This window comes from Lissotriton helveticus, chromosome 7 (assembly GCF_964261635.1).
Source record: "Lissotriton helveticus chromosome 7, aLisHel1.1, whole genome shotgun sequence".
NCBI classification, from domain to species: Eukaryota; Metazoa; Chordata; class Amphibia; order Caudata; family Salamandridae; genus Lissotriton; species Lissotriton helveticus.
The window spans coordinates 1,577,050,882-1,577,078,588 of record NC_136068.1 but is presented as its reverse complement, the minus strand read 5'-3'; the positions used below and the strand labels follow the sequence as shown (position 1 = coordinate 1,577,078,588).

At 47.9% G+C, this 27,707-nt stretch overlaps 1 protein-coding gene across 10 annotated transcripts in view; it reads right to left on the bottom strand.

Annotated features, from left to right (window-relative positions):
• Positions 1-27,707, bottom strand: part of GFY (golgi associated olfactory signaling regulator) — a 242,513-nt gene that overhangs the window by 200,276 nt on the left and 14,530 nt on the right. For 3 of the 10 annotated variants that reach the window (XM_078650967.1, XM_078650972.1, XM_078650977.1), the window contains one exon: positions 2,458-2,525. The exons of the other annotated variants lie outside the window; for them this stretch is intronic. In XM_078650967.1, coding sequence (XP_078507093.1) covers positions 2,458-2,513 — 56 coding nt within the window. In that variant the 5' untranslated portion in view covers positions 2,514-2,525. Of the gene's footprint in view, positions 1-2,457; positions 2,526-27,707 lie in introns of those variants that run through there. 10 annotated transcript variants of the gene reach the window in all.

Sequence of the window (27,707 nt, the reverse complement as noted above, 5' to 3'; positions counted from 1 at the left end):
GTTAAATTTCACCATTCAAAGATGGCCGACACATTTGCTGTAATGAGTCCACTTTCTCTGTTAATTATCACGTTTTGTTTACTTTGCACGTAAGGATTAACTATATTTAAATGTCCGCTTGTCAATGAAAAATCACCTGTTTCCGAGGCGATTTATCGCCGAAAGGCATAGGGTTTGCGTTGGCTTGATGTTTAAATAAACTTCTTCAAGCTTCTCTGATTCGTGGATATTATTGAAAGGAGTGCATCACGTACTTGATCGTACGAAGAGAAAGTGATGTAACGCAGGGTAACCTCGGACCCTGGTTTGCACCGACGCAGGAGTGTCCCGGTGACTCGAGGAGCGCATTTACGTGTACCCCGCCTGCACAAGCTGGTCTGACTTACTGGCAAGCTCCGTGGAGCATCTTTTTGTCTAATTGCGGGAGCAATTCGGTCCAGTACCCACCACGACGCCTAAGTAAAAGCGGTAAGGGGATATTCACATCCCTTTTTTGGTTGACCGGGATTCCTGTGTTGGCACCGTGACATTTATCCGGCTGAAAGGTAGCAGGCATTACACAAGGGGGACTCGAGGGGGCACGGACTTGCTTTCATTGCCTCACCTCCCAATGTGCTCATGTAGCTGTGCCTTTCACGCATTCCACTCCGAGAAACATCACCCCATGAAGCATTTTCATTTCCCATGAAGTCCGACATTGTGGCATTATGGGATGTGAAGTTCCACTACGCGGGACTACACAAGAAAGCCGACAGCATCATCAAGGGGGTGGAGCAAGGAGCTCACAAACAACAGCGTGGCAGGACTTTGTTTGTTTGTTGCAGCACTAGGAACAGTTGGAGAGGGGCGCTGAGGAAGGCTGGTATTGCCGAAATGCATTCGCCTGGGACACTGATGCAATAAAGTGCTCCATCTGTCTCTCCCTTCTGGGTCACGGCTCTTTTCTTCTGGAAGGGGTGATGTGTCATATTTTCATGCGCTAGCCAGAGCGCATTTACGTGTACCGCGCCTGCACAAGCTGGTCTGGACTTACTGGCAAGCTCCGTGGAGCATCTTTTTGTCTAATTGCGGGAGCAATTCGGTCCAGTACCCACCACGACGCCTGAGTGAAAGCGGTAAGGGGATATTCACATCCCTTTTTTGGTTGACCGGGATTCCTGTGTTGGCACGGTGACATTTATCAGGCTGAAAGGTAGCAGGCGTTACAGCAGGGGGACTCGAGGGGGCACGGACTTGCTTTCATTGCCTCACCTCCCAATGTGCTCATGTAGCTGTGCCTTTCACGCATTCCACTCCGAGAAATATCACCCCGTGAAGCATTTTCATTTCCCATGAAGTTCGACATTGTGGCATTATGGGATGTGAAGTTCCACTACGCGGGACTACACAAAAAAGCCGACAGCATCATCAAGGGGGCGGAGCAAGGAGCTCACAAACAACAGCGTGGCAGGACTTTGTTTGTTGCAGCACTAGGAACAGTTGGAGAGGGGCGCTGAGGAAGGCTGTTATTGCCGAAATGCATTCGCCTGGGACACTGATGCAATAAAGTGCTCCATCTGTCTCTCCCTTCTGGGTCACGGCTCTTTTCTTCTGGAAGGGGTGATGTGTTATATATATATATATATTGTAGATTTGTGATTATTATAGCATGTGTAATAGATCATGAGTTTTCTTGCATTATTAGAGGTACCGACTGTTTTTTGTGTCAACTCCTTTAGGAAGTGAGCCTTTAAGAATAGTAAGAGTTGGGTCTACTAGGATATCAAATAGATTTATTCAGTGTAATATCTTAAATATTTTAATAATTGTGTGATGTAAATCAAATTGTTATGGTTTTAACTAACTAAACAATAAAGATTAAATTTCAGTGTAATATAGATCCATCTGATTTGATTTTAGGTGTGTTGTGTGAAACTCTTGTAATTCTACCACAACATGCTTTTTAGGGATAACTGAAGATGAGGCAAAATAAAAGGGAGTAGTCAGTCTTATAGTCAACAAGTATTTTCCCCACAAACAGAAATAGTAAGAGTTTCCAATAGATTAAAAATAATTGTGAGGTCATGCTTTTCTTCAAGAAATCTTCCCCGGGGAGACAGAGCGAGAAAGGGACTCCTTTAGGCCACTTGATTTCCACATTTCCAGAAGGCTCTGATAGAATAATAAGACATTGTCAGGAAAGGGCAGAAGGTGCAAAGACGTCCATGGTTCCATGGCCCCCAGATAGCTCTTTTAATAATACAGTGAGAGCCCAAGTAATATTGTATATTTTAGGAGCATATAAAGTAGATAAAAGAACAACAAGATTAGCATCATTAGACATGTGGAAGGTATTCAGTCAGGATTCCCAGGTGGAATCCAAAGCACCACCCCGACATATTCAGAGATCATTAAAGGGCCCTTATGCCGTCAGGGTATGTATCCATCACTGTTAGTAGAATATAAGGAATTCAATACCTCAATAGATTCAGTCGACACTGATGTTCCAGTTGTAGGCTACAAAGACCCGGCATTAATACTCCTGCCTGACAAACAAAATGATACCAAAGGTTGATGACATGTTAAACATGGGGGAGGTTAATCTTGCTCAAACAATTAATAAAGATTCTCTTGAAGCTGAAAAAGTATATGTACCAATAGTGTCCTTCACAGGAGACATTTCAAAAAAATTAAGACAGGACAATAATGGAAAATTGATAGCACAAAAGTCAAAGGACATATTGGAATGAGCAGCAGGATTCCCCAAAACTCAAGTGAAGGAAATATATACTATAATAGTATCTCACAGGTGAAGTTTGACGTAGGGGCACGATCAAAGATGTATCAGGAATTGGATAAGGGTTATCGTGACATGACCACCAATGTAAAGGGAATACAGAACACAATTGAGAGGCTAAGCCATATTACTGATGACTGTTCAAATATGTAGATCTATATTATATAAAACAGATGAAAAGGGATATAGGATGTGATGTCGAAATCAAGAATGTGACAGGAGAAGATGAGAAGGCTGAGGAGGAGAAACTCAATGGGGAGTTCAATCAGAAGGGTTCTCGAGCGCATGGTATTATGGCAAGAAGCAGAGAACAGAAATGCTGAAATAAATAGAAGATTAGAGGAACAAAGTGTCTTTAGAGAACAGACAAGAGGAGAGCAGATGTTTCCCAGTAGTATAACACGGTCTGGGTGTCCATTTAGAGCAGAGGGATGATGGAGTTAGGACAAAGTTCCACTCCGGCTGGAGCAAGATCCCTTCATGTACGAAATATGCAGGGAATAACTAGTTTTATACAGAGAAAAGAAAGGAAAGGAAATTGTGACTTGACATCCAATGAAATAGTAGTGAAGGTTGAAAACAGTTGGTATAATGTTAACCCATTCATTAATTACCTTGCGGGGAGGACAGAGGGTATGGTGCCACAGATGAAAGTGCGACCAAGACAGGGATGTGGAATTCCTATAGCCCGACGCCCAGGACATATTGTTTGGGGTCAAGGGCAACAAGTTTTAATGTGTATTTTGTCCTTGGGACAAGTAGGCCCAACCCCCTGCAGCACAAACCCTTTGGCTGCCAGTTTGCAGTACCACATTAAGGATCAGGGAAGGGTACTGCCTGTAGTTAAGTTAATATTTGTGTGCATGTGTTAATGCTGTTCAAACTTGTATTTATGGTTCATTAATTGAAAGCCTTTATTATTAGGGTGAGCGCTCTAAGTAAATGTACGTTCTGACTGCACTACTGACAGTGGTTCCAGTATGAAAATGTGTACACACGGTTTCAAAGTTTAGCAACATGAGGCTATGCATGATGCTCACAGAATGCTCTCTGATTAGATGCAAATATTTGCAGAAGCTTGAAAGCAAGATGAATGTTTCTTTGCTTTCAATATACAATGCTCCTAAAAAATGAAAGTAGGGAAAAAAAACATTTTGCTAAACTACTGTATAATTTCAGGTACCATTTCTTTGTAGCATTTAGTAAAATGTGTTGATGCATGCTAGTATTTCCCAAAAATATTCATATTGGAAAATTCGTGTAACCAGTTTCAATAAGAATATGGGAAACAAAAATAAACAAGCCTTGGCAAAGCCAGTAGGTCTGACATTGGTGGTCAACTTTTTAGTTTTGGCAATGCGGGACTTGTTTTGGCATGGCTTTTGTAAAACCTTATTGATGTGAGAGCTGCCGGGCCCTCACCATTATAACAAACATTGGCAAACGCAAAAATTGTTTTTGGTCTCCAAAAAGCACACACTCCCACATTAGTTACTGGCACTGAACAAAACTACTTTGTGTACCGATATGCTCCCCCCCCCGCCAACCCCTCAACGTCCCCCCACCCCCTCCCCTGCTGCTGGGTCCATCAAAATTGAGGTCTAAGTCACCGCATCCCTATGTTGGGTCGCCGTGTGCCTCTCCATCGTGTTCTGGAGCCTCCCCCTTCCCAGAGGGCCTTGACTCGGAACTGTCCTGTGTCGACTGGGAGTCCTGTCCCGCCATCTCCTAAAGCATTGCCCCCCAAGCCAGTAGGTCCTCAGGTAGTTTGCCATCCCTCCTGGTGTTCTGCATGTGCCCCATCTCCGCTAGTGCCTACTCCCGCAGATCCGCCCTCCATTTCATCAGTGACGGGCCCTGTTGGGACAACCAATGGATGGCAACGCGTCGCCGGGCTACAACTAGGCCCAACATCAGAAATCGCCTGCTTACTTTCCGCTTGGGATCGAAAGGGATCAAGCCCTGGAGACAAGCACGCGGGTCCAGGTCTACTATGAACCCCGTCACCCTTGTCACATCCTCCAGGACCGACACCCAGTACGACTGGATTACAGGGCACGCCCACACCATATGTATAAAATACACCTATGCACTGCGACATCTCGGGCAGTGCGAGTCTCTGGCGTTATCAATGGCCTGGAGCCTCTTGGGTGAGAGATAAGTCATATGTATAATATTGTATTGAATTAGCTTGAAGCGGTTACTCAACGCCACCTTCCGCACACTCTCGTGTAGTTTTCCCACTCTTTTGTGGTAATCTCCTGCGGATACACTTGCTGCCATTTGTGTTCTATCGTCAGGGGACCTAACTTTTTATCCTCCCTCAATGCCCTGTAGAGGTGAGTCACAAACTTACGTCCCCCTGCCATCGCTATCATGGTAAGCAGGGTGCGGGTGTGCACCGGAGCCTACTGAAACGAGGGCCATAGTTGCCGCGCTGTTGCCGCTATTTTGGCGTATTGGAGAAATTGCCCCAGTCCCAGCTCGAAGGAGGTCACCGCCTCCTGATAAGTGATAAATTTATCGTCCGGATAAAGGTCGGACAGCATCAGGTAGCCCCCTCCTTCCACTTGTCTGTTGACATGACCTGTTCTATCGGGGAAAAGGGTGGCATCAGCCAGAGATCCATTTCAGGGGCAAACGGCCTGTCTCGAATTAGGCGCCGTACCACTCGATTCCATATCGTGAATACCAGCCTCACCAGTGGGGGGCCGTGGTCTCGTCGCCCCCCTACCTGCCACAGCAGCGCTCCCAACTTCCCGTTCCAATATGTAAGGGGTCCATATCTAGCCATGCGATAGCATGTTGCAGTTGTGACGCAAAATAAAAGAGTTCTAGATCCGGGACTTCTAAACCTCCTGTGCCCCACCTACGTTTCAGTACCTCCAGACTCACCCTACAACGCTTCCCATTCCACAGTAAGAGGACCAGTAGGTAATCCAATTTCCTAAAGTCCCGGTGCGGAAGTTCATAAAAAGTACCTTGCATTGTGTACAGACAGCGCGGGAGGACCACAATTTTTATTAAGACGATCTTCCCCATCAGTGAGACCTTAGGGGTGTTCCAGAAGGCGATACTTCCCTGCAGACCCCGGATTATCCTCCCCATGTTATGCTGGAAGAAGATTGCCGTGTTCCGCCCAATTCATATCCCCAAATTGCATAACGTTTCGTCTACCCATGGGAGTCCCATCTCCGGGCGTTGTACCCACTCCCAGTCGGTCTGCTCTCCAATAGCATAAAGCTGTGATTTTGTCTTATTCACTGCAAGCCCAGAAGCAGCCGTAAACTGCGACAGTGCGGCCATCAGGGTTGGCAATGACTGCGTCGGCCGATTCAAGTAAAGCAACGCATCATCAGCGTACAGTGACACCAAGTGCTCCATGTCCCACACTCGTATGCCCTGACCCTCAAGCACCGTGCGGAAATGATACGCCAGCGGTTCCATTGCCAGGGCAAACAGTAAGGGGGAGAGCGGGCAACCTTGAAGCGTCCCCCTAGTTATGAGTATTATGTCCGATAAGTATCGTCCCGTGCGGACCCTAGCCACTGGCTGAGCATAAAGCAGTTTTATCCAATTTACAAACCTTTCCCCTAATCCCATTTTCAAAAGTACCTTCCAGAGATAGGCCCAACGGATCGAGTAGAACGCTTGTTCGATATAGAGAAATGCTAGAGTGTTCTGTTCGGCTCATCCCCCCAAAGCTTGCATTATGTCGGCTAGGCAACGAATATTCCGCAGCATATTCCTGCCCGGAATGAATCCAGACTGATCATCATGGACCAGCCGTCTGAGATAAGAGAGGAGTCTACTTGCCAGCACCTGACTGATAATTTTCAGATCCACATTCAGCATGGATATAGGCCTATACGAGCCGGGAAGAAGAGGATCCTTACCCGGCTTGGGGATCTTAACTACCATTGCTGCCTGCATGGAATCTGGGAGCGAGCCTCGGTGGTGGGCCTCCGCCATCATTTCGAGGAGCTTCGGGATCAGGACCCCCTTTTACTCTTTATAGAGTTTGGCGGCTAATCCGTCCATCCCGGTGGACTTTGCTGTCTTCAGGTGGGCTATCGCTGCTCGTACTTCCTCCTCCCGAAGGGGGCCTCCCAATTCCTCCTGACTGTCCGCGTCTATACAGGGCAGTTGCAAACACTCAAGATATATCTCCGCACCCTCGGGCCCGTGGGGGGCTGAGACTCGGAGTATATTTTACATAAATGGGACCGAAACACGTCATTGATCTCCTGTTGGGTATATACCATCTGGCCCACATCGTTCTGCAGTGCCAGAATCGGGTGGGGTTGAGTTTCCGCCCGAATCTGACGTGCTAGTAGCCGCCCAGCCTTGTCGCCCTCTGTGTACCATCTCCGCCTGCTAGCAGTTCTATTAAATTTGCCGAGCGAGGCCCACGTGTCCCCCAGCTGCTGGCGCGTGGCCGTCCATTCAGGCTGCCTCTCCTTGTCTGTGAGAAAGTCTTTTTCCAGCGCCGCCAGACATTCCTCATACCGTCGGAGATCACGCTCTAACACCTTTTTAACCCCCACCTCCGTGGACAAACAGATCCCTCTAATTACCACCTTCATTGCGTCCCATACAGTCGCCCTGGTGCTAGCTGAGCCCCAGTTGACCTCCAGATACGCTCGAGCCCTTGTAAAATAGCATCTTTGTAGCTCGGGTCGCCCAAGGACTCCGTGTTGAGCCTCCATAGTGGTACCCTAGGCCGTGTTCTGTCTAACGAGTACGTGAGCAGGAGCGGGGAGTGGTCGGACAAATATCAAGCCAAATATTGGATCTCCGCTACTCGGTGCATTGCTGTTCCCTGGAGAAAAAAATAGTCCAGTCTACTATGGGTATTGGCAGCAGGCGTGTGGCACGAGTACACCCGACGAGCGGGGTTGTGGTGCCTCCATGCATCTAAAGAGCCATAACTCTGGAGCATCTGGCCCATCGCTTCTCTCGTTCTAGGTTTGGCATCCAATTTTGGGGGGTACCTATCTAATTCCCCATCAAGGGCACAATTAAAGTCTCCTGCAATAAGTAGTTATGTGTCTGGGTCCAGGTCTAACTGCCCCAGCACCGACCTAGAAACTCCCCATCATCACTGTTCGGAGCATAAATATTTACCGGGCATATACTACACCCATCGAGCGTCCCCACCACCATCACAAACCTCCCCTCCGGATCCTGCTTAGTGTGCATGGCCTTGATGGGGACTCCCGGCGCCACCCATATCAGTGCACCTCTGGCGAACCCTGAGTAAGATGTGGCGAAAAACTGCCCCCGCCATCTACGTTGGACATATTTGAGACAGTCTCCCCAAAGGTGCGTCTCCTGTAGCAAGGCTATGCTTACCCCATAGCGCCTGAGGTAGGTGGCCACCCTGATTCGCTTAATCGTTTTATTAAGCCCCCTAACAGTCATTGTTATCAGTTTATACCTTTGTGTATCACCCGTCATTTGTTAGCAGTTGATGATATAGCAGCACCCAACTATCATACAAGGGACCCCTCATAACATTGCAATGTGACCCCCTAAAAAGCAGACATCTTGTGTGTCCCGTAAAGCAGGTAAGTTTAGACCCGGCAGCAACCCCCACACAAAGAGAACAAAAAACAACAACACCCCCACCCACAGGCGGTAGTACTGCATTCTCCTAACCCGGTCCTGGTCGGAGGCCTCAGAACGCCGCCCCAAAGCTCCACTCACCCACTAGACCACCCCCTCAACTTGTAATCAATGAGCAGAAAAACACAAAAATGTACGTTCTCAAGTCCGGAGGAATCCCTCTCCCCCCCCCCGTTTTGATGTTCAGCCGACTGACTTGTACCGTGCAGCACCGCCCGACCATTGGTCTAGCCCGGCCACCTGAGCACTCTACAGCCGGTCAGTTAAATCTATATTTGGCGCAATAGTGTAACCTCTTTAAGAAACAGGTTTCGAGCCGCCCCTCTGTCCCCCGAGGCCAATGACCCTTTTTACAAGTCTCTCGGGCCTGAAAAGTTCACCCTGGGTCAAAGATTAAAGATACTCACAGTGTCCAGGACCCCACTTTTCTGGCTCTTACCATCGGGTCCACCAGTCATTTGTCTCCTGAGTTCTCAATGGCGTGGCTGGGGGCACCTCCCGACTCCGATTGCGTTTCCTGTACCAAACATAATGAGGAGAACTGGTTCTGGGTCGGGATCGCCTCCAGTTCCGCCCGGAGAGTGCCATCCGGACCCACCGTGATACGTCCTCCATCTGCAAGATCACGTTCTCTCGGGTGCTGATCTCCCTCTCCATGTCGTTGGTTCCACCGCCGCCCACTCCGACGTCTCTGCTCCTGCCAGCCTCGTGTTTGTTCGTGGCCCGCCAGACCCAGTGAGTCCATCCAATCATCCGCGTCCAACGGTTATCGAAAAAATGTGTCCTGTCGCCGTGTTGTACTCGGAGCCTGGCTGGGAAGAGCAAGCTATATTTAATATTCTGGCTTCACATCCTTCGTTTAACCCTTAGAAAGTCGTTCCTTCCTCGTATAATCTGGGAAAATGTGGATGTCGTGATTGTAAAATCTGGGCGGGCTCGTTTTGCGGATGTGTTGAAGGATCGTGTCCTGGTCCCTAAAATTGAAAAGCTGGGCTATTATGGCCCTAGGCAGGGATCCGGGCTGCGGCGGCGGCCCTAGATTCCAGTGAGCCCTCTCCACTGCAAACATTTTGGAGAGTCGCATGTTCGGGAAAATCTTGCCAATCCAGTCTTCGAGGAATAGGTCCGCCGCCGGCCCTTCTGCCCGTTTCGGAAATCCCAGGAAGCAAAGATTATTCCTCCTGGACCGCCCTTCCGCATCTTCTGCCCGTTCCTCCAGCCGGGCCGTATGATCCTGGAGAGCTGTGACCGTCTCCCTCAGCTAGCGGACCTCGGATTGCAATGTGCTCAGGTCACCCTCCGTGGTGGTAACCCTGTCGGCCACCTTCCTGAGGTCCAGGCGCAGATGGTTGATGTCCATAGCCATCAAGTCCATTTTGGTTTCCAACGCCAACCTGGAGTCACGGATCAACGCTAAGATATTGGCTTTGTCCCGGGCTGCTGCATCCTAGTGGGTCTCCATCTCCTGGTCCATTCTGGGACATTCCGTCAATGTTGAGCCTGGGACAGTGTATTGCATGATTTTATTTGTCGGGGCTCCCCTTGTAGGCCGGTCCCTCCCCATATTTGGCGCGGCTGTCCAAGGGTGCTTTGTAGGGGAAGGCGCTGACGGAAGATGGGGGGTTCCACCCCCCCGTTGCTGGGCGTTTCCGGCTGTATAGTCAACCCCACGGGCTCTTAGGCGTCCCCCAAGATCCGTCACGCTGTTATCCGGCGCAACATCGGCCGGGACCACCTCATGAGTCACGGCCAGGCCTCTGTGTTGGTTACGCAAATCCTGCCGGCTCTGGCCCTAGTCACCGTTAATGTAGTCCGGGCCTACTCTCGCGCCACTCCTGGGCCCGTCAGTCAAAGCCGCACCACAACGCACTTGCGACCCCGGGTACTTTAGCCAGGCCACCTTCGGCACGGGTGTCTGCGCGGTTCCCCGCGTCGCTGTCAGGTTACTATAGCTGGAGTGGATGCTGGCCTCCACACACCGGCCCTGCAGGGACCCCACCTCTGGGCTTTAGAGTCTCGTCCACGGAACAGCCATGTGCCGGTACACCGCTGCTCCACCCCGTCACTGAATCGGGGACCACCAGGGCACACTATTTCAATTAGGGGGGGTCCTCTGGGCAAAATCCAGCTTGCGGGCCTCCGCGCCACCTCTAGGTACCGGTAGCTGGTAACGGTGATGGATCAAACCCAGATCTTTTGACTGGGTGTGAGTGTTTGATTGGTTCTGATGCTCCGTCCATCACCACCCCCTTTTGTACCGCTTTTGGCCGCCATAAGTGTGGCAGGGTATGCTCAGACGTGAGTCCCTTGCTCACTTTGCCACTGGATTCAAGCAAGCCGGGCTGAAGACGGCTGGAATGCCAGAAACCGGTACTCGGAAGCTTGTTTCCGGTCCAGGGAAGGCATGGCTTGGCAGTTCGGGCTGGACTGTTCCCATGAGGCACAGGGTCAGACTGATTTGCATATAGCCATGTCTGAACTGGGGTGGCAGAGTGGGCTAAAGAACGGTGATGGATCAAACCCAGATCTTTTGACTGGGTGTGAGTGTTTGATTGGTTCTGATGCTCCGTCCATCACCACCCCCTTTTGTACCGCTTTTGGCCGCCATAAGTGTGGCAGGGTATGCTCAGATGTGAGTCCCTTGCTCACTTTGCCACTGGATTCAAGCAAGCCGGGCTGAAGACGGCTGGAATGCCAGAAACCGGTCCTCGGAAGCTTGTTTCCGGTCCAGGGAAGGCATGGCTTGGCAGTTCGGGCTGGACTGTTCCCATGAGGCACAGGGTCAGACTGATTTGCATATAGCCATGTGTGAACTGGGATGGCAGAGTGTGCTAAAGAACGGTGATGGATCAAACCCAGATCTTTTGACTGGGTGTGAGTGTTTGATTGGTTCTGATGCTCCGTCCATCACCACCCCCTTTTGTACCGGTAGCTGGGGCGCAAGTGGACCACACCGCACCAGCTTTACATGGGCTTCGACCCCCAGTCACAAGGAGCTCATCTGCACAGACATCCGCGCACCCATCCGTGGGCCTGTTCACGACCTCACCGAGAGGCCCACCGAGGTGCACCAGCACTCCTCATCTCCCCCGCCTCGATGCTCCACAGGGCCCAATATTCCTCCGGGGGGGGTGGGAGAAACGTCACCCAGGCTGCCCGGTCCCTGCGGGCACTGTTCAGTCAGTCAATAGTTCAGCTCAGACAATAGGTCTCGCATTTACGCGAGTTTGAGCTATTGGCATTGTAAATGACAATGCCTTTTATTTTTGTTTTGCTTTTTAAAAACATAAATAAAAGGCATTGTCATTTACAATGCCAATAGCTTAAACTGGCGTAAATGCAAGACTTATTGCATTGCAAATGCTTGTTTCATTCCTAAACGGACTGAAGCACAGCTATGGGTGCCGCTGTGCTCCCAGATAGCCCCATTCCCCGGTTTTCTATAACATGACTCCTTACATGACAAAGGATCCCACCTTTAATGCAGCACGCACCTCCACACCCAAAAGAAGCCTCATCACCAATAACAAATGCTTTACACCCAGAAGAAGTCTCATTTAACACAGCAGCCGAGACCTCCCACCCGGATCGGGTGTTTGTTCTCACTTAACACTGGATAAGCCTGTATTCCTTCCTTACCACCTAACCCCCCCGCCCCATCCCATCAGCCTCGAGGGTCTTAGGACACAATGCTGCCGGTTCCTCACCTCACAAGCCTGCCTCCCACCCCCACAAAAGCTCTATTCCCAAGTTCAGCGCGCCTCGTTTTCCACGTGAGCCCTGCCCCCACCCCCAGCTGTCTTTGAATTGATGTCAGGGAATTTTATCGGACTTGATCCCAAGGCCATCGTAGGAAGTAGTAAAACGAGCATTGTTCTGACCGTCTTGGAACATTGACGAAGCCCCCGGGCTGCGCCTCCAATACAGTTAGCGAAAAAGAAAACAAGGGAAACCCTACTCACAACAGAACCAGGGTAATGCGTTTATCCAGAAAACAATGGTTCCTGTGGCATATTACTCATACATTATTTAGTCAATGCAGAAGCTCAATGGCAATTTAACTATTAGAGGGAGGGTGGCAAAAGAAAGAAACACACTTATACCGGTTTGTAACAATTTCTTTGTATTTATAAGCAAGACAGATACTACTGTACCTATATCTACGACATACACACAGTATAAAAATGTGCAATGTGTCCCAAGTGATATTATAAGCGAAACAAAAAGGAACGTGTAGAAATAAGTGATCTATACAAGTTTCAGCTGGGAATATTTACAAGTAGAGGAAATTGACCCAACACAATGATATAAACACTTGTTCATCAATGGCTATCTACAATCATAGACACTGTTTTCTTGTGGTTCATTTCCTATAGCGTCGACGGCGTTTCGACCCGTGAAATAGGGGTCTCGTCAGGACTGGAGAGTGAGGGACATCTACAAAAAGGAAATAATCAGTGAGGATTTTTCGCTAAATGTGTAGTCGCACTGAATATTAATTATTCATGGACTTAAGATGAGGAATATACCTTGTAGTGTGTTTTATTCGATAACGCAACCCATGCGTGAAGAAGTAAATAAAATTTACTTACAGTGAACCCAGCCGGGCAATGTCAAGAAGCAAGCAGAGGAATACATAATTAAATAGACGTCCGGATATTGGAATGGCAAAATGAAGACAAAATGGAGGATAGCCAGGGTTCGTAACTTACCACTGTAGATGGTAACGATCAGTGGTAGTCCTATATTGAAGCTGGCGGTCGATGCCGTCAGGGCGAGAAATGTTCAGGAAAATACCTGTTACGGAAAACGCCCCTTAGTTAAATTATTCAAATGACCCGAATAATCATAATATCTATCTCTCATTCGGACAGAAATCGTACCTGCTCGCCGATTCCGTGAGCACAATCGCTTGGTCCGGACGTCTGCGTGTTCACAGTGTTTGTTTGTATTCCGCGGCAAAACGTCATCACGGTTATAACGTGATGCGTGAATAACGTGCGCAGTCATTACGAGGAGAGCTAAGTGCTCCATCCTTGTCGAACCGCATTCTGGTGCATTATTTACAATTATAGTCTGATATGGGTGTACGCTATGGGTAATGCTCAGCATACTAGAACATCCACGTGTGGAAACATTAACGGATCATCTCGTTTTTGCAATGTAAAGCATGTAATATATATACACAAAAAGGGATTTTTAGGCAGTATATTAAAACAATCAAGAAATAAAAAAGTAGGTCACCCATACAGCATAATATATACAGGTCTCATCATTATAATGTCAAACTCTCACAAATGAGAAATTTATAAGAGTAAAGGAAATTGCATTCAAGAAATACAACATATGACACGTAATATACATACTTTTGGTGGCATATACATTTTTAGGTCATGAGAATAGATACAAAGCCCCTCCATTCGTCAGCAGAATTCAACCCCTCATTTATTGAATTGATTTTATCAATCCAATGGCATTCACGGCGTTGTAATATTTGTACAATATCACCGCCTCTCTCAGGTACTGTTGCAATATCTATGACTTGCCACTTCATTTCATCTGCAGAATGATTATTCTCTTTAAAGTGAGCAACCAGGGGTGCTGTCAGAACTGATTTCCTTATGCGGCTACGATGTTGCCCTATTCTGGCCTTCACCGGTTGTTGAGTCTGCCCGATGTAGGGTAAACCGCACGGACACCAAATGCAATACACAACATTGCGTGTATTACAGTTTGAAAAGATTTTAGTGTCTGCTCATAGCTGCCATGTTTAAAGGTATTCGTTTTTACTGTGAGTGGACAAATCACACAACTGCCGCTGGGGTAAAAATTGTGAGAGTTTGACATTATAATGATGAGACTTGTATATATTATGCTGTATGGGTGACCTACTTTTTTTATTTCTTGATTGTTTTAATATACTGCCTAAAAATCCCTTTTTGTGTATATATATTACATGCTTTACATTGCAAAAACGAGATGATCCGTTAATGTTTCCACACGTGGATGTTAAAGTATGCTGAGCATTACCCATAGCGTATACCCATTACAGACTATAATTGTAAATAATGCACCAGAATGCGGTTCGACAAGGATGGAGCACTTAGCTCTCCTCGTAATGACTGCGTACATTATTCACGCATCACATTATAACCGTGATGTTGTTTTGCCGCGGAATACAAACAAACACTGTGAACACGCAGACGTCCGGACCAAGCGATTGTGCTCAGGGAATCGGCAAGCAGGTACGATTTCTGTCCGAATGAGAGATAGATATTATGATTATTCGGGTCATTTGAATAATTTAACTAAGGGGCGTTTTCCGTAACAGGTATTTTCCTGAACATTTCTCGCCCTGACGGCATCGACCGCCAGCTTCAATATAGGACTACCACTGATCGTTACCATCTACAGTGGTAAGTTACGAACCCTGGCTATCCTCCATTTTGTCTTCGTTTTGCCATTCCAATATCCAGAGGTCTATTTAATTATGTATTCCTCTGCTTGCTTCTTGACAGTGCCCGGCTGGGTTCACTGTAAGTAAATTTTATTTACTTCTTCACGCATGGGTTGCGTTATCGAATAAAACACACTACAAGGTATATTCCTCATCTTAAGTCCATGAATAATTAATATTCAGTGCGACTACACATTTAGTTAAAAATCCTCACTGATTATTTCCTTTTTGTAGATGTCCCTCACTCTCCAGTCCTGACGAGACCCCTATTTCACGGGTCGAAACGCCGTCGACGCTATAGGAAATGAACCACAAGAAAACAGTGTCTATGATTGTAGATAGCCATTGATGAACAAGTGTTTATATCATTGTGTTGGGTCAATTTCCTCTCCTTGTAAATATTCACAGCTGAAACTTGTATAGATCACTTATTTCTACACGTTCCTTTTTGTTTCGCTTATAATATCACTTGGGACACATTGCACATTTTTATACTGTGTGTATGTCGCAGATATAAGTACAGTAGTATCTGTCTTGCTTATAAATACAAAGAAATTGTTACAAACCGGTACAAGTGTGTTTCTTTCTTTTGCCACCCTCCCTCTAATAGTTAAATTGCCATTGAGCTTCTGCATTGACTAAATAATGTATGAGTAATATGCCACAGGAACCATTGTTTTCTGGATAAATCCAATACAGTTAGAGCTGCGCGCGCTCAGTACCCAGCGCGAGCTCTCCCTGCCTTCAGCAGTTTTTGCTGGCACGCGCCCTCTAGTGGCCCGGTGTGAGAGAAGAGCTCGCGCGCTGCTGACGTCAGCTGCGCGGCCGCCTGGGCTTGGTGACTGCTGGAGCGCGAGACGGGCGCGCGGGCAAAGAGTTGCTGGCGGAGGGGGCACGCGGGCAGCCGGAAGGGAGCCGGAGCCTCAGGAGGACGCGCAGGTGGGACGACGGGCGCAGGGGCGCCTCCCACTGCCGCCAGCAGCCATGGCGCGGGTGCTCGCTGCGATCCTTGGGACTTTACTTTTGTGGCTGCGGTGCGGGAAGGCGAGACCTACACAGGTAAGGAGAGCTGCGGATGGGGCGGATCTGGGTGCTGGGGGGCGGTCAGACCCCCTGTGTGTTGTGTTTTGGTTGATGGCCGCCGATGCAGCAGAGAACCGGTGGCATGGGACGTCGCCTGCCCCTGTATGCTAACAGTGCCCTTGCCAAGCTAAGGGGGTGCACGGGGACAGGGTGCATCTGTAGTTTGAGGGGAGGGGGGGGTGTTCATGTATAGGCCTGTGGTGTTGGTGAGCCCTTCACAATCAGTGCATGCAACAGTGTGCGGACTTACCAAACTCCTCACCTGTGACTCGGGAGCACCCTGGCATGGCACATGGCATCAGCAGCAACTTTAGGGTGGCGCCCAAGGCTGCCCCTTGCCTTGCCCCAAAACTACCCAATGGTCTGTAACGAGATATCTATGCTTCCATTCCTGTGCCCTTTCAGCTGCCATCGCATCCTTTGCTGTAACTCCTGGTGCTACCCTCTTCCCTGCCCGAAAACATGAGGGTGCCCTCAGCTCACTGCTGTATCCCATGAGGGTGTCCACTCCTGTCGTAGGTGCCCTCATCCTTGTTCGACCCCGTGTGGCTGCCCTGTGCCCTGCTCTGCCCAGTGTGCCCGCCCTCACCCCTGCTCTGTCTCTCGCTGCAGCTGCCCTGTCCCGTGCATCTGACCTCAGGTCTGTCCTATGGGCATATATACGGTGTCTTTACTCGAGATCTGCCCTTCCAGTTGTCCTGTTCTCTGCTCCTCTCCATAGATTAGGATCTGTGTATTTTTGCGGTCAGTGGTGTGAATCGAAGTCTGCGTGGGTCACTGGGGGTGCACCGTGTGCTCCCCGATGCAGGCGCCCTGTAAAACCACCAGCTCAGCGTCGGCGAGCGCTTTAAATGGGCAGGTGCAGTTGGGTACTGAGTTCCTGCACTTTACTTCTAAAGGGAGAGCGCCTGCCCTCAGCAGAGCTGCAATACTTTCAGTGGAAGCAGTACTTGAAACGTCACTTCTTGTTTCTAAGAAGTGCCGGTACTCTCCAATTAAAAACATTACATTTTTCTTGCGACATCCACGTACTCTCCCTCTCAAAATAAACAAGGCTGTGCATCTGACTTAAGGTTATTCACAAGCTCTATTGCTTGTACAAAACACACCCAACTGACCTTTGCTGTGAACCCTTGGTACGTACAGACCCTCTCATGGATCTCTGTGTCCGAGCAGAGGTCATAACTGTGCTCTAATGTTGGTACTACCAATGCTCTAAATAAAAATAAGCTAACAAAATGTCTTGCAGCAACAGCACATGCACCGTCTAAGTAGAGACCTAAAAAATATTGTCTATCTCAAAATTGGGGGTCAGGGTGTGGAAACAGAAAGGGTAGAGCCAAAGAGACGTGACAATGAAAAGCAGTCTCTATGAACTTATACATTAATTTTTGTCAACTCTGCCATAAAGAAATTAGCAGCAAGCACAAATGTGACAGAAAACCTGTTCAGACTTACTTAACTGGACTCAAACTGGCTGTATTCTAAAATATTTTATAGGGTTAAGGAAACTGCTGCAGAGATTTGTGTACCCAGCATTTTTTCAGGAATTAAAATAAATGTAGAGAGATCTGGATTTTCTCTAGCCACAGTTTTGTCTCATCATAGAAGGTAATGTGCCTGCGGCAAAGCACAACATGTAACATGCAGGTCACAGATTTGCTTTTTATATAGGTAGGTAAGTGGGTTACTGCTTTTGTGATAGACTCTTTTGTTACTTGCAGTTCCTAAATTACAACCCTTCTAGTATAGTTCTGTGAGCTATCAACTGGTCCCAAGGACCCACATGCAAACTGCATGTCATAGCAGTTTCCATTGTTTTCCTCAATCTCTTGCTATTTTAATGTAGCTTTAACCCCTTCCGCGCTCATGACGAGCTGAGCTCGTCATGAGTGACGACGCTCGTACGCTCATGACGAGCTGAGCTCGTCATGTAACGCGTTTTTTTTTTAAACGCAGCGCGCAGCGGGAAAACCGCTAGCGCACATGCGGTTAAAACACAAAAGTTAGTTCAGGTAGCACTAAAGTCTTATTAGTACTGAGAACTTCAACCATTTTGTTATCGTATGTATGAAATGTGACTCCTACACTTCGTAACCTTCATTGTCTTATTCAACTTTTCTTGTATAATTTTCTGTAAAATGTGTGCATGATGTGAAGCATCCTGACACACTATATGGAGAGGAGTAGCGCTACAAAACAAAAGAAAATCTAAACTAAATGTGGCACCCTGTAGTGCAACGCACTGGAGGGCCCTTCGAAAAGGTTGACTGGTCTCTTTGCTGTTGCTTATTTCTGTATTTGGGTGTCAAAGTGTTGCTAATGAGTTGAAACCTGTGGCCAGAAAGTGTTAACATTTGTAAAAATACCAAAATAAGGACACAATACTAACCCAAAATGTGCCACATTACACCACATAATTTGCCTTTGCTACATAATTTAGTCAACTCTGCTGAAACATGTAGTCCTCCTCTGCTGCATAATTCCAGTGGCTTTGGTTAAAAACTTAATTACTCTCACAAGGACAGGGGGATACCAACATATACCACTGTTATGCAAGGGTCAGCATTTTTCCAGGTGCAGGAATAGTTCCCTAGATACCAACAAATTTGCCAAAAAGCACCTGCCTTAGGAGGGGCAGAATTTTAGCAGAGGAGGGCAATTGGTTTCATCCCATGGATGCCCACAATTTGTCTGGAATTAGCACTATCATAGGAGAGCGAGAATTTTACCTGAGGTGGATATAATGCCTTTCTGTACATGAGTTGCCAAGAATTACTAACCGTGTGCCAGATCCAGCATCAGTTGTGAGATTCACCCCCATGAATCCCCACAAGTTGTCAAGTATTATCACCATAATGCGAGGGCCAGCAAGTTTCCATGGAGGGCAGTGTGGGAAGCAGGAATGGTTCCTAGTGAGCAGCTGTGAGTGAAAGGTCAAACATACTGTCTCACAGAGGGGGCAAGCAGGTGGGCCTCTGGGTATTTGATATTTGATATTTGAAGGAGTATTTCTAAAGCGCGACGGTCGCTCCGGAGGGAGCATCATGGCGCTGAAAATCCTTAAAACCAGAACGAGGGGTGGGGAGGAAGGGGCTAGATAGCTGCTTTGGTCCAGTCGTCAGAGAGGTTAAAAATCCATGTTTTGAGAAGTTTTCGAAAGGGTTTCTCTAGGGTCTGCTGTCTTAAGTGAATGGGCATGCTGTTCCAGGCTTTGATTGCAAGGTGGCTTAGGGTTTTCCCCCCTTTTGACTTCAGGTTAAACCTGGTGCTGGCCATGAGATTTTCTTGTGCGGAGCGCAGCGCACGGTTCGGGGAGTAGTGTGGGAATCGCCTGATTAAATATTTGGGGCCCGTTTTGTTATAGGCCCGGAAGGCAACAGTGAGTATTTTAAAGAGTATTCTTTTGTGCAGGGGTAGCCAATGAAGAATTTTAAGGGCTGCCGAGATTGAGGATTTGAGGGGTAGTTTTAGGACGAGGCGTGCTGCGGTATGTAGGATACTTTGGAGTTTAGAGAGAGTGGACTTCTTGGTCCCAGCCAGGAGGCCGTTACAGTAGTCGATACGCGAAATAATGAGGGCCACTGTTACCGTTTTTCTGGCCTCAAGGGGGAGAAAGTCGAAAAACTTTCTTAGTGATTTGATTATACCGAAGCATCTACCGGCCACTGTCATGACATGCTGGTCAAATGAAAGGTCAGAATCAAAAAGTACACCAAGATTTCTAGCAGTGGTGACGGTCTGGGGGGGGCGACAGAGTTATCAGGCCACCAGAGCGCAGGGCAGAAAGGGGTGTTCTTTCCAATGGGGAGGATCTCTGTTTTACTAGAGCTACACCGGAGGTGGTTGGAGTCCATCCATTGGAAGACCGCAGTGAGGCAGTTTTTAAGATTGAGCTCAGCATTGTTGGAGCTGTCATCTAGGGGAACGATCAACTGAGTATCATCGGCATACGAGGTGATAGGTATGCCGAATGATTCAATAAGGTTGAGGAGGGGTATGAGATAAATATTAAAAAGCAGGGGGCTCAAAATGGATCCCTGAGGTACTCCCGATGAGACCTTTGTCTCTTTGGATTGAAAAGGGCCCAATGCGATAGTTTGGGATCTATCGCTGAGAAAAGAACTGATCCATGATAGTACAGTGTCCGAGATGCCAATGTCCATCAATCTGTTGATCAGAATAGGGTGGGATATGGTGTCGAACGCCGCCGTGAGGTCGAGAAGTATCAGAATGGCTTTCTTCCTCTGGTCATGTAACGTTTTAATGATTTCGGTCAGTTCGATCAGGGCGGTTTCAGTGGAATGTTTGGGCCGGAAACCAGATTGCTGAGGGTGAAGTATGTTGTGAGTTTCTAGGTAGGATTTGAGTTCTTGGTGGACTAGCTGCTCTGTTATTTTTCCCAAAGCCGGGAGAAGGGTGATTGGACGAAGATTGGTCAGATCCACAGGGGATTTATTGGCTTTCTTCATGAGGGGTTTGACAACACCCTTTTTCCATAATCGGGGAACAGCTCCAGAACTGAGGGATAGGTTAACTATGTCATTGATAGTAGGGTTTATCTCGTCAATAATTTGGTGGAGGATCTTGGGGGGACAAGGGTCGGAGGGGGAGCCGGATTTGCATGATAGAATCGCATCTCTTGTTTGGGCCAGAGTGACTGGAGTGAACTTTTTAAGACTGCCTGCTGTCGCGTGGAATTGGCCGGGCAAGGGAGGAGTGTTGAGGGGTGGGGGGTCGGGGAAGTTCTTTTGGATGGAGGCAATTTTTTCGAAGAAGTAATCTGAGATCTTGTCACATAGGTCTTGAGATGGGGGGATTTCGGGTTGAAGAGCTTTAGGCTGAGTGAAAGTTTTTACTATAGAGAATAAAGTTTTTTGTTTTTGACTAGCTTCTTTAATAGCTTTAACGTAAAAAGTTCTTTTGGACGATTTAATCTTAGAGAGATAGTTTTTCCTCTGAAGGACATAGGTATGGCGATCGTCGTTGTTGTAGGTTCGACGCCACTTACGCTCAGCTTTCCTGCAAAGTAGGTGCGCAGAGGCTAAGTCAAGGGTGAACCAGGGGGCGTTGTTTTTAGTTTTCTTCTGGCATCTGTCAGAGGGATTAGCGGGGCTACGTTTTGAGATTTCTTGTGTGACCCAGTTATGGAGGAGGACTGCATCACTTTCAATATTTCCGGCTAGGGCTGGGAAGTGTGCTTGGAGAATGGGATCATGAAGAAGGTTTTTCTGAACGGTTTTCCAGTTAACCGAGTGTTCATGATGATGGTTGTTTTTCCTGATGGAGTGAGGGTGGCTGTTAGTGATGTGGAATGGAATCAGGCAATGATCCGTCCATATCTGGGGGAGGGGGGGCAGGGTGGAGATGGAGGGGAGATTAGAGCAGACACCGTCAAGGGTGTGTCCGAGTAAGTGAGTAGGCAGCGTGACACTTTGTTGGAGATGAAAGATTTGAAGTGTCTGGAGAAAGTTATTGGATTGTGAATCGGAAGGCGACTCAAGATGTAAGTTAAAGTCTCCTAGCAAGGTGAAATGAGGATAACGAAGTAGGAAATGTCCCAGAGCTTCGTTAAGGGAGTCGAGGAATTTCGAAGCATTGCCGGGTGGGCGATAGATCAGACCGCCTGAGAAGGAAAGGGAATGGCTAAGTTTGATGGAGAAGCCCATGCCTTCTGTGCCGGTAAGGGGATCAAGGCAGAATGTATGGCAATTGAAGCAGTTTTTTAGAATAATTGCAACACCTCCGCCTCTTCCTTTCGGTCTGTCCTGCCTGTAGAAGGAGTAGCCTTGGGGAAGGGAAATGGCTATATCAGGGTTGCTGTCTTCTGTGAGCCAGGTTTCTGTAATCATGAGACAGTCTAGTTCGGAATCAATTATAGGATCATGGATATCTTGGCTATGTTTACACATAGATCGGGCATTTATCAGGCCGCCTTTGAAGGATGGAGAAGGGATCTTGGGTAGGGGTAAAGTTGAAGGGGCTGGGGCGATGGTAGGTGACCAGCGGCATTTGTTGCAGAAGGCCAAGCCGCCTACTCCTTGTAGGTCTAATTTGCAGGAGCAATAGGAGGTGCCGCGGAATCTGTGGAGATCGCTAGACGAGTACCTGATATGTGTGGGGATTAGGGCAGGGTTTCCTGCGCCTGTCGCGGTCTTGGCGCGGACGGGCGCAGACGGGCTTGCCTTAGGCGCGCCTTCGGCGCGCAAACGGCACTCCCGCTGCGCGTCCTGTGCATGCACATATCAGGACAGGGTAAGGGGCGTGGCTAAAAAGGGGGCGGAGTCAGTGCGCACGCCGGGACTGATGGCGGCCGCTGGAAATGATCGAGGTAAGGCGCGGCAGCTCTTGGAGTCAGCTGGGCGCTAAGGGTAGTGAGAGCGCTGAGGTGTGCAAGCTTTTAAAAACACAGATCAGGGTGACACCACACAGAAGATTAAAATGCAATTTTGCAATTTTTTACAGTTTTAAAAACAAATAGCGAGTACCTCCAGCTCCCGGCTTTCCGCCTCAGGACTGGGTCAAAGGTTTTCTGAGCGCCGCTAGTGATCAGCGGGTTAAGTACTAAGATCGGGGGGCGTGGCTAAAAAGGGGGCAGAGTCAGTGCGCACGCCGGGACTGATGGCGGCCGCTGGAAATGATCGAGGTAAGGCGCGGCAGCTCTTGGAGTCAGCTGGGCGCTAAGGGTAGTGAGAGCGCTGAGGTGTGCAAGCTTTTAAAAACACAGATCAGGGTGACACCACACAGAAGATTAAAATGCAATTTTGCAATTTTTTACAGTTTTAAAAACAAATAGCGAGTACCTCCAGCTCCCGGCTTTCCGCCTCAGGACTGGGTCAAAGGTTTTCTGAGCGCCGCTAGTGATCAGCGGGTTAAGTACTAAGATCGGGGGGCGTGGCTAAAAAGGGGGCGGAGTCAGTGCGCACGCCGGGACTGATGGCGGCCGCTGGAAATTATCGAGGTAAGGCGCGGCAGCTCTTGGAGTCAGCTGGGCGCTAAGGGTAGTGAGAGCGCTGAGGTGTGCAAGCTTTTAAAAACACAGATCAGGGTGACACCACACAGAAGATTAAAATGCAATTTTGCAATTTTTTACAGTTTTAAAAACAAATAGCGAGTACCTCCAGCTCCCGGCTTTCCGCCTCAGGACTGGGTCAAAGGTTTTCTGAGCGCCGCTAGTGATCAGCGGGTTAAGTACTACGATCGGGGGGCGTGGCTAAAAAGGGGGCGGAGTCAGTGCGCACGCCGGGACTGATGGCGGCCGCTGGAAATGATCGAGGTAAGGCGCGGCAGCTCTTGGAGTCAGCTGGGCGCTAAGGGTAGTGAGAGCGCTGAGAAGACACTGTGTCTGCCACTGGGAGAACCCCTAACTCTATCAGCATATTTCCCTCTAACATGTAGGGAGAAAGCATGTATGCTTCAGCCTGCAGCGAAATGGAGGCAAAACCTAACAGGACTATAATGCAGTCTCAAAAGCATGGATGTTATCAGGGTTCTCTGGGATTCTGTGTCTGATCTGAAGTCAGTCAGTGCTGAAAAATGAAATACCTCCCGAGCCCAGATGTGAGGCGGTCTGCACAGATCGGAGGTCTGCCAGTGGCGTTTCTTGAAGGGAATTGTAGGGGGCACGCAATGGATCACAGCAGATAAAACTGTTGTGGCCACCTACAAAGGGTGGGGTGTGTGTCTATATACACACACACATATACTTATATGGATATATACGTACAAAAAGTCACACTTAAACATTTTAAGCGAATATGGCTATTCCTACATAAAAATATACGCACACACATTTGCTTAACATGTTTAAATGTGACTGTGTACGCGTGCACGTATATTGATGAATGTATGTTTAACACGCGCATACATACAAAGTCCCATTTCAACATTTTACGCCGATATACTACACGCTCCCTTTGGAGTGAGGTAGCATTCCTAGCATTCATACTCCCATTACCTGAGCCTCGCTGCGTGCACGTCCTCTTCTCGCAGACGCAGAGCGCGGTCTGAGCTTGCATGCTGCCCCGGAACTGCCCTTTTGGAGGCAGGTTCACGCGAGGGGTCAGCCGCCCATGGTGACAAGGAAGTGACACCGAGTGAGTCCTCCCCTGCACGAGGTCACATGACTGGCCAGACACTTCCCAGATGGCACCTCAAAACAGGCCCTGGGGTATTCGGTGTTGTAAGAAGCACCTCAAAGTCAAGAAAGGTGTATAGCGCCTCGTAGCACAGGAGGCACAGTCTGGATAGGAAGCAAAGGACGTGGTGCCTCGAAGCGCTAGTAAGCCACAACTTATTTATATTAAAAACATTTTTTTTAAACTTATCGCACCTCACGATTGGTCACAAGGTGCAAAGTCCACAGAGGAGCACGTCACCCAACGTCAGTGGCGCGCTCAGGTAAGAATCCCCATTACCGGCGGGTTTGGGCTCTCAGCTCTGCATCCTTGCTCCTGCAGTTTCACTCGTAGCAATTAGAGCATGGACTACAAACATAACAGCATGATAAGAAGAGCTGTTAGTTAACAAGTCGGCCTGGAGCTCAGAACAGCCTTGGAAGAGACACAGGAGGGCAGGAGCGTGACGCCGTGAGCGTGCACGTTGGCGTTCCCTGCGGCTCGTGCCAGTGGCGGCGCCTGCAGTCTTCGCCCGCTGTGCTTGAGGAGTGCTGCGCGGCTTGTGAGGCTGTGGGACGGGGCCACGTCTTAGAAGCGCGTTCACAGACCGGAGTCTGCTCGTGCACCGGTCTGTACCACTTGGGGAGGCAACACAACCACAATAAGGCTCGCTGGCGACAGCGCTTCGCGCTGCAACGCCAGGCGAGCCCTAAAAAGGGCCTCCATTCATTACATGAAGAAGCAGGGAAATGGATTAAAGCATTTGAAAATGCAACTGCTACAATACCTTTAGCCATTGGGAGATGTAAAGAGCCTGTTAAGCTCCATAGTAGGGGATGAGGTGGACAGTATAAAGAGAAGTGCAGAGATACAAGGAGTAACTATTACTAAGGGAAACCATGATGGGTTTGCTTTTGGAGTGGTGCGCTCTGTGGTGTGGACTGAATTAAGGAACAGGTACCCAGAGCAACCACGCATTAGGGCATTGGTGACAGAAACTATATCTGCGGGACAGTCTGATGCAGACTACATAACGATGATGAAGAAAAAGTGGGAAGCAGATGTAGGACTTGTAGACGTTGGCAGTAGTTGTAGATTATTCTACAATGTTTTAAAATGGGGGCTACCCAGAGACATTCAAGATCATTTAGATCAGGTTGTGGCCTTAGATACAAAACCGTGGGCAGAAATACAAGCACATGTTATACATTTTTGCTAAAAAAAGGGAAGGAAAGGAAAAATAAAGACCTAAGCTATAGAGCCCCAGCCAAACTGGTGACACAAAAAATACAGAAAAATGAGAAGGAAAAGACAGGGAAAGAAATGATTGTGCAAGTTCCTGTAGTGAACAGAGAGCAAGTAAGGGGTCAAAGAGAGGGGAGACAGATGCCAGGAAGGAGACATTTTAAATGCCATTACTGCAGTGACATTGGGAAATGTATTGCTGTATGCCACTTAAAAAGAGTGATGAAGCGCAGGGAGTGATATGTCAACACATCAGGGCCTACGCCTCAATGTGGTCCCTACCAGTATTTCCCCTCTCCTCAACAACAAATAACTCCACTACCACAGTTTTATATGCCACAACACCAAATTACTATTGTACCTGTCCAAGGGATGCCAGGACCTGTAATACAGATTGGAGGCCAGCCTCAGATACAGACTACTGCAGTGGTGAGCACAGGGAGTCAAGGACCAGGGGGAGTGATTGTTCAAGATGGAAACTAATTTTTCAGTTTCAAAAGATAAGTTTATTGAAAACATGTCAAAAAGGAAACATCAAAGTATCAAAGAACAGAACATCAAAAAGAGAGAAATTGTGATAAGTATCATTAAGAGCATATGGGCAGGTAATCATAGAAGAAAAGAAAATACTTGGCAAGAATAAAGGGCAAAAACAGGCTCAAAGATGGAAACCCATTTTAACATACAGTTTGATGCAACGCACCAGGTAATCACAGTTTTTCTGTGGTAGCTAGGACTCTAGACCCAGAGGAAGAACCAATGGTAGAAATTATCATAATGGGAAGGAGATATACTTTCTTAGTTGATACAGGGGCAACAGAATCTTGCCTCTCAGAAGGAAATGTTCCATTGTCCTCTGCCACCATGGATACACAGGGCTTCTCTGGTGAAGAACGCACATTCCGTACAAGACATTTGTGCCCATAGAGGTGTCAGGAGTGCAAAAGCAGGAGTATCTCCTTTATTGCCCAAACTCACTGGCAAATTGAGTAGGAGGGAAATATTATGTCTAAATTAAACATGACTAGAAGGTTTTCCTCTGATGGGTCCATGACTTGTGAAATACTAGGTCAAGCAAAATGTGGGATACATCTGCTAAGAATACCAGAGAAAAATGTGGTTTGAAGGGCAGAACCAATGCATTGAAAATTGCTGGCAGATGCATACTTAAGGTTCTGAAGACTAAGGAAATACCTTAGGGAGATGGATAGAATTTGACACCTAGAATAATTTTCCGGAGGCAAGTTAGTGGTGACGAACTGAGACAGGTGAATACCCTTTACCTTGAGTGCATGGAAATAACCAGCAGGTGGCGCACCCTGGTGGCATCAGATAATGATGGAGGAATTTGGAAGGTCCTGATTTTTCTTATGCTTCGTCTGAGACAACGGGACATTTCTGACTCAGAATTCTTTTCAGACGATCCCACCAGGACCGAGATAGTTTACACACACAGTGCACCCTTGTTAGTGTGTGTTAACCATGCACAGACCATGTTACTAGTTGTGCTATCCCCCCTCCCATAATATTGAAGAGCTTGCAGCGCTCTCGCCTTGTCTCTAGTCATCAGCTCCAGATGAGGTAGGACTGATACTATCTGCAGAACCATTTTTTTTGTTTACATTTGTTTATTGGGTTTTAACATTCATTCATTATGACTTTTTAACTCAGTACATTAGTGCAATGTGGTAATCAACCGTCACATGGCAATTCAAGTACTCATAACTACCAGTCGACATTTTGCTATTTGACAATTTCATAACTGTTTAGTCCGTGTCTACGTATAGTATACTGTTTCGCAATGTCAGTACTGTACAGCCCATGAGAAGAACTGTTGGGGGGAGTCTATATGTTGCTCTCAGCTTGTCAGCGATGCTGCGTCATGATCGGGTGGAGTCTGCCGTTCTAGACGCACATGACTGGATCGCTGTTGTGTGAACTTCCCAGTGTTGTCATGTCAAATCGCACCTATATGCGTTCCCAATAAAACACTGGCAGGGTCTTCCGCCAGTCCAAACTTATTAACTTTTCCAACTGTTGGGGTAAACTATAGGGTGACGGGGGATGGGGGGGGGGGGGAGAGTTGTCCAACTAAGAGTTAATGGGATCACATATATCCGTGGCATTAGTCCTTTAGTGGTTGTGGGGTGCGGTAGTATGCGTGCGGAGAAAAGGTTGGGGATTTAGACCTCCGTGGCATGCCCTCGCTGTTTGGGGGCGGAGTTCTTTGCGTGACTACTACTTAAGGAGTGACCCTGGAATGGCGGAGTGTCTCATGGCATCTGTGCGTCAGGATCGGTTGGAGGAACCGGCTGGGTCTGAGATTGTGTAGCCGTGGGTGTCTCTGGCGGGTTTGTTTCTTGTGTGAATGTATGCATTAATTGTGCCCATTCTAAGGAGA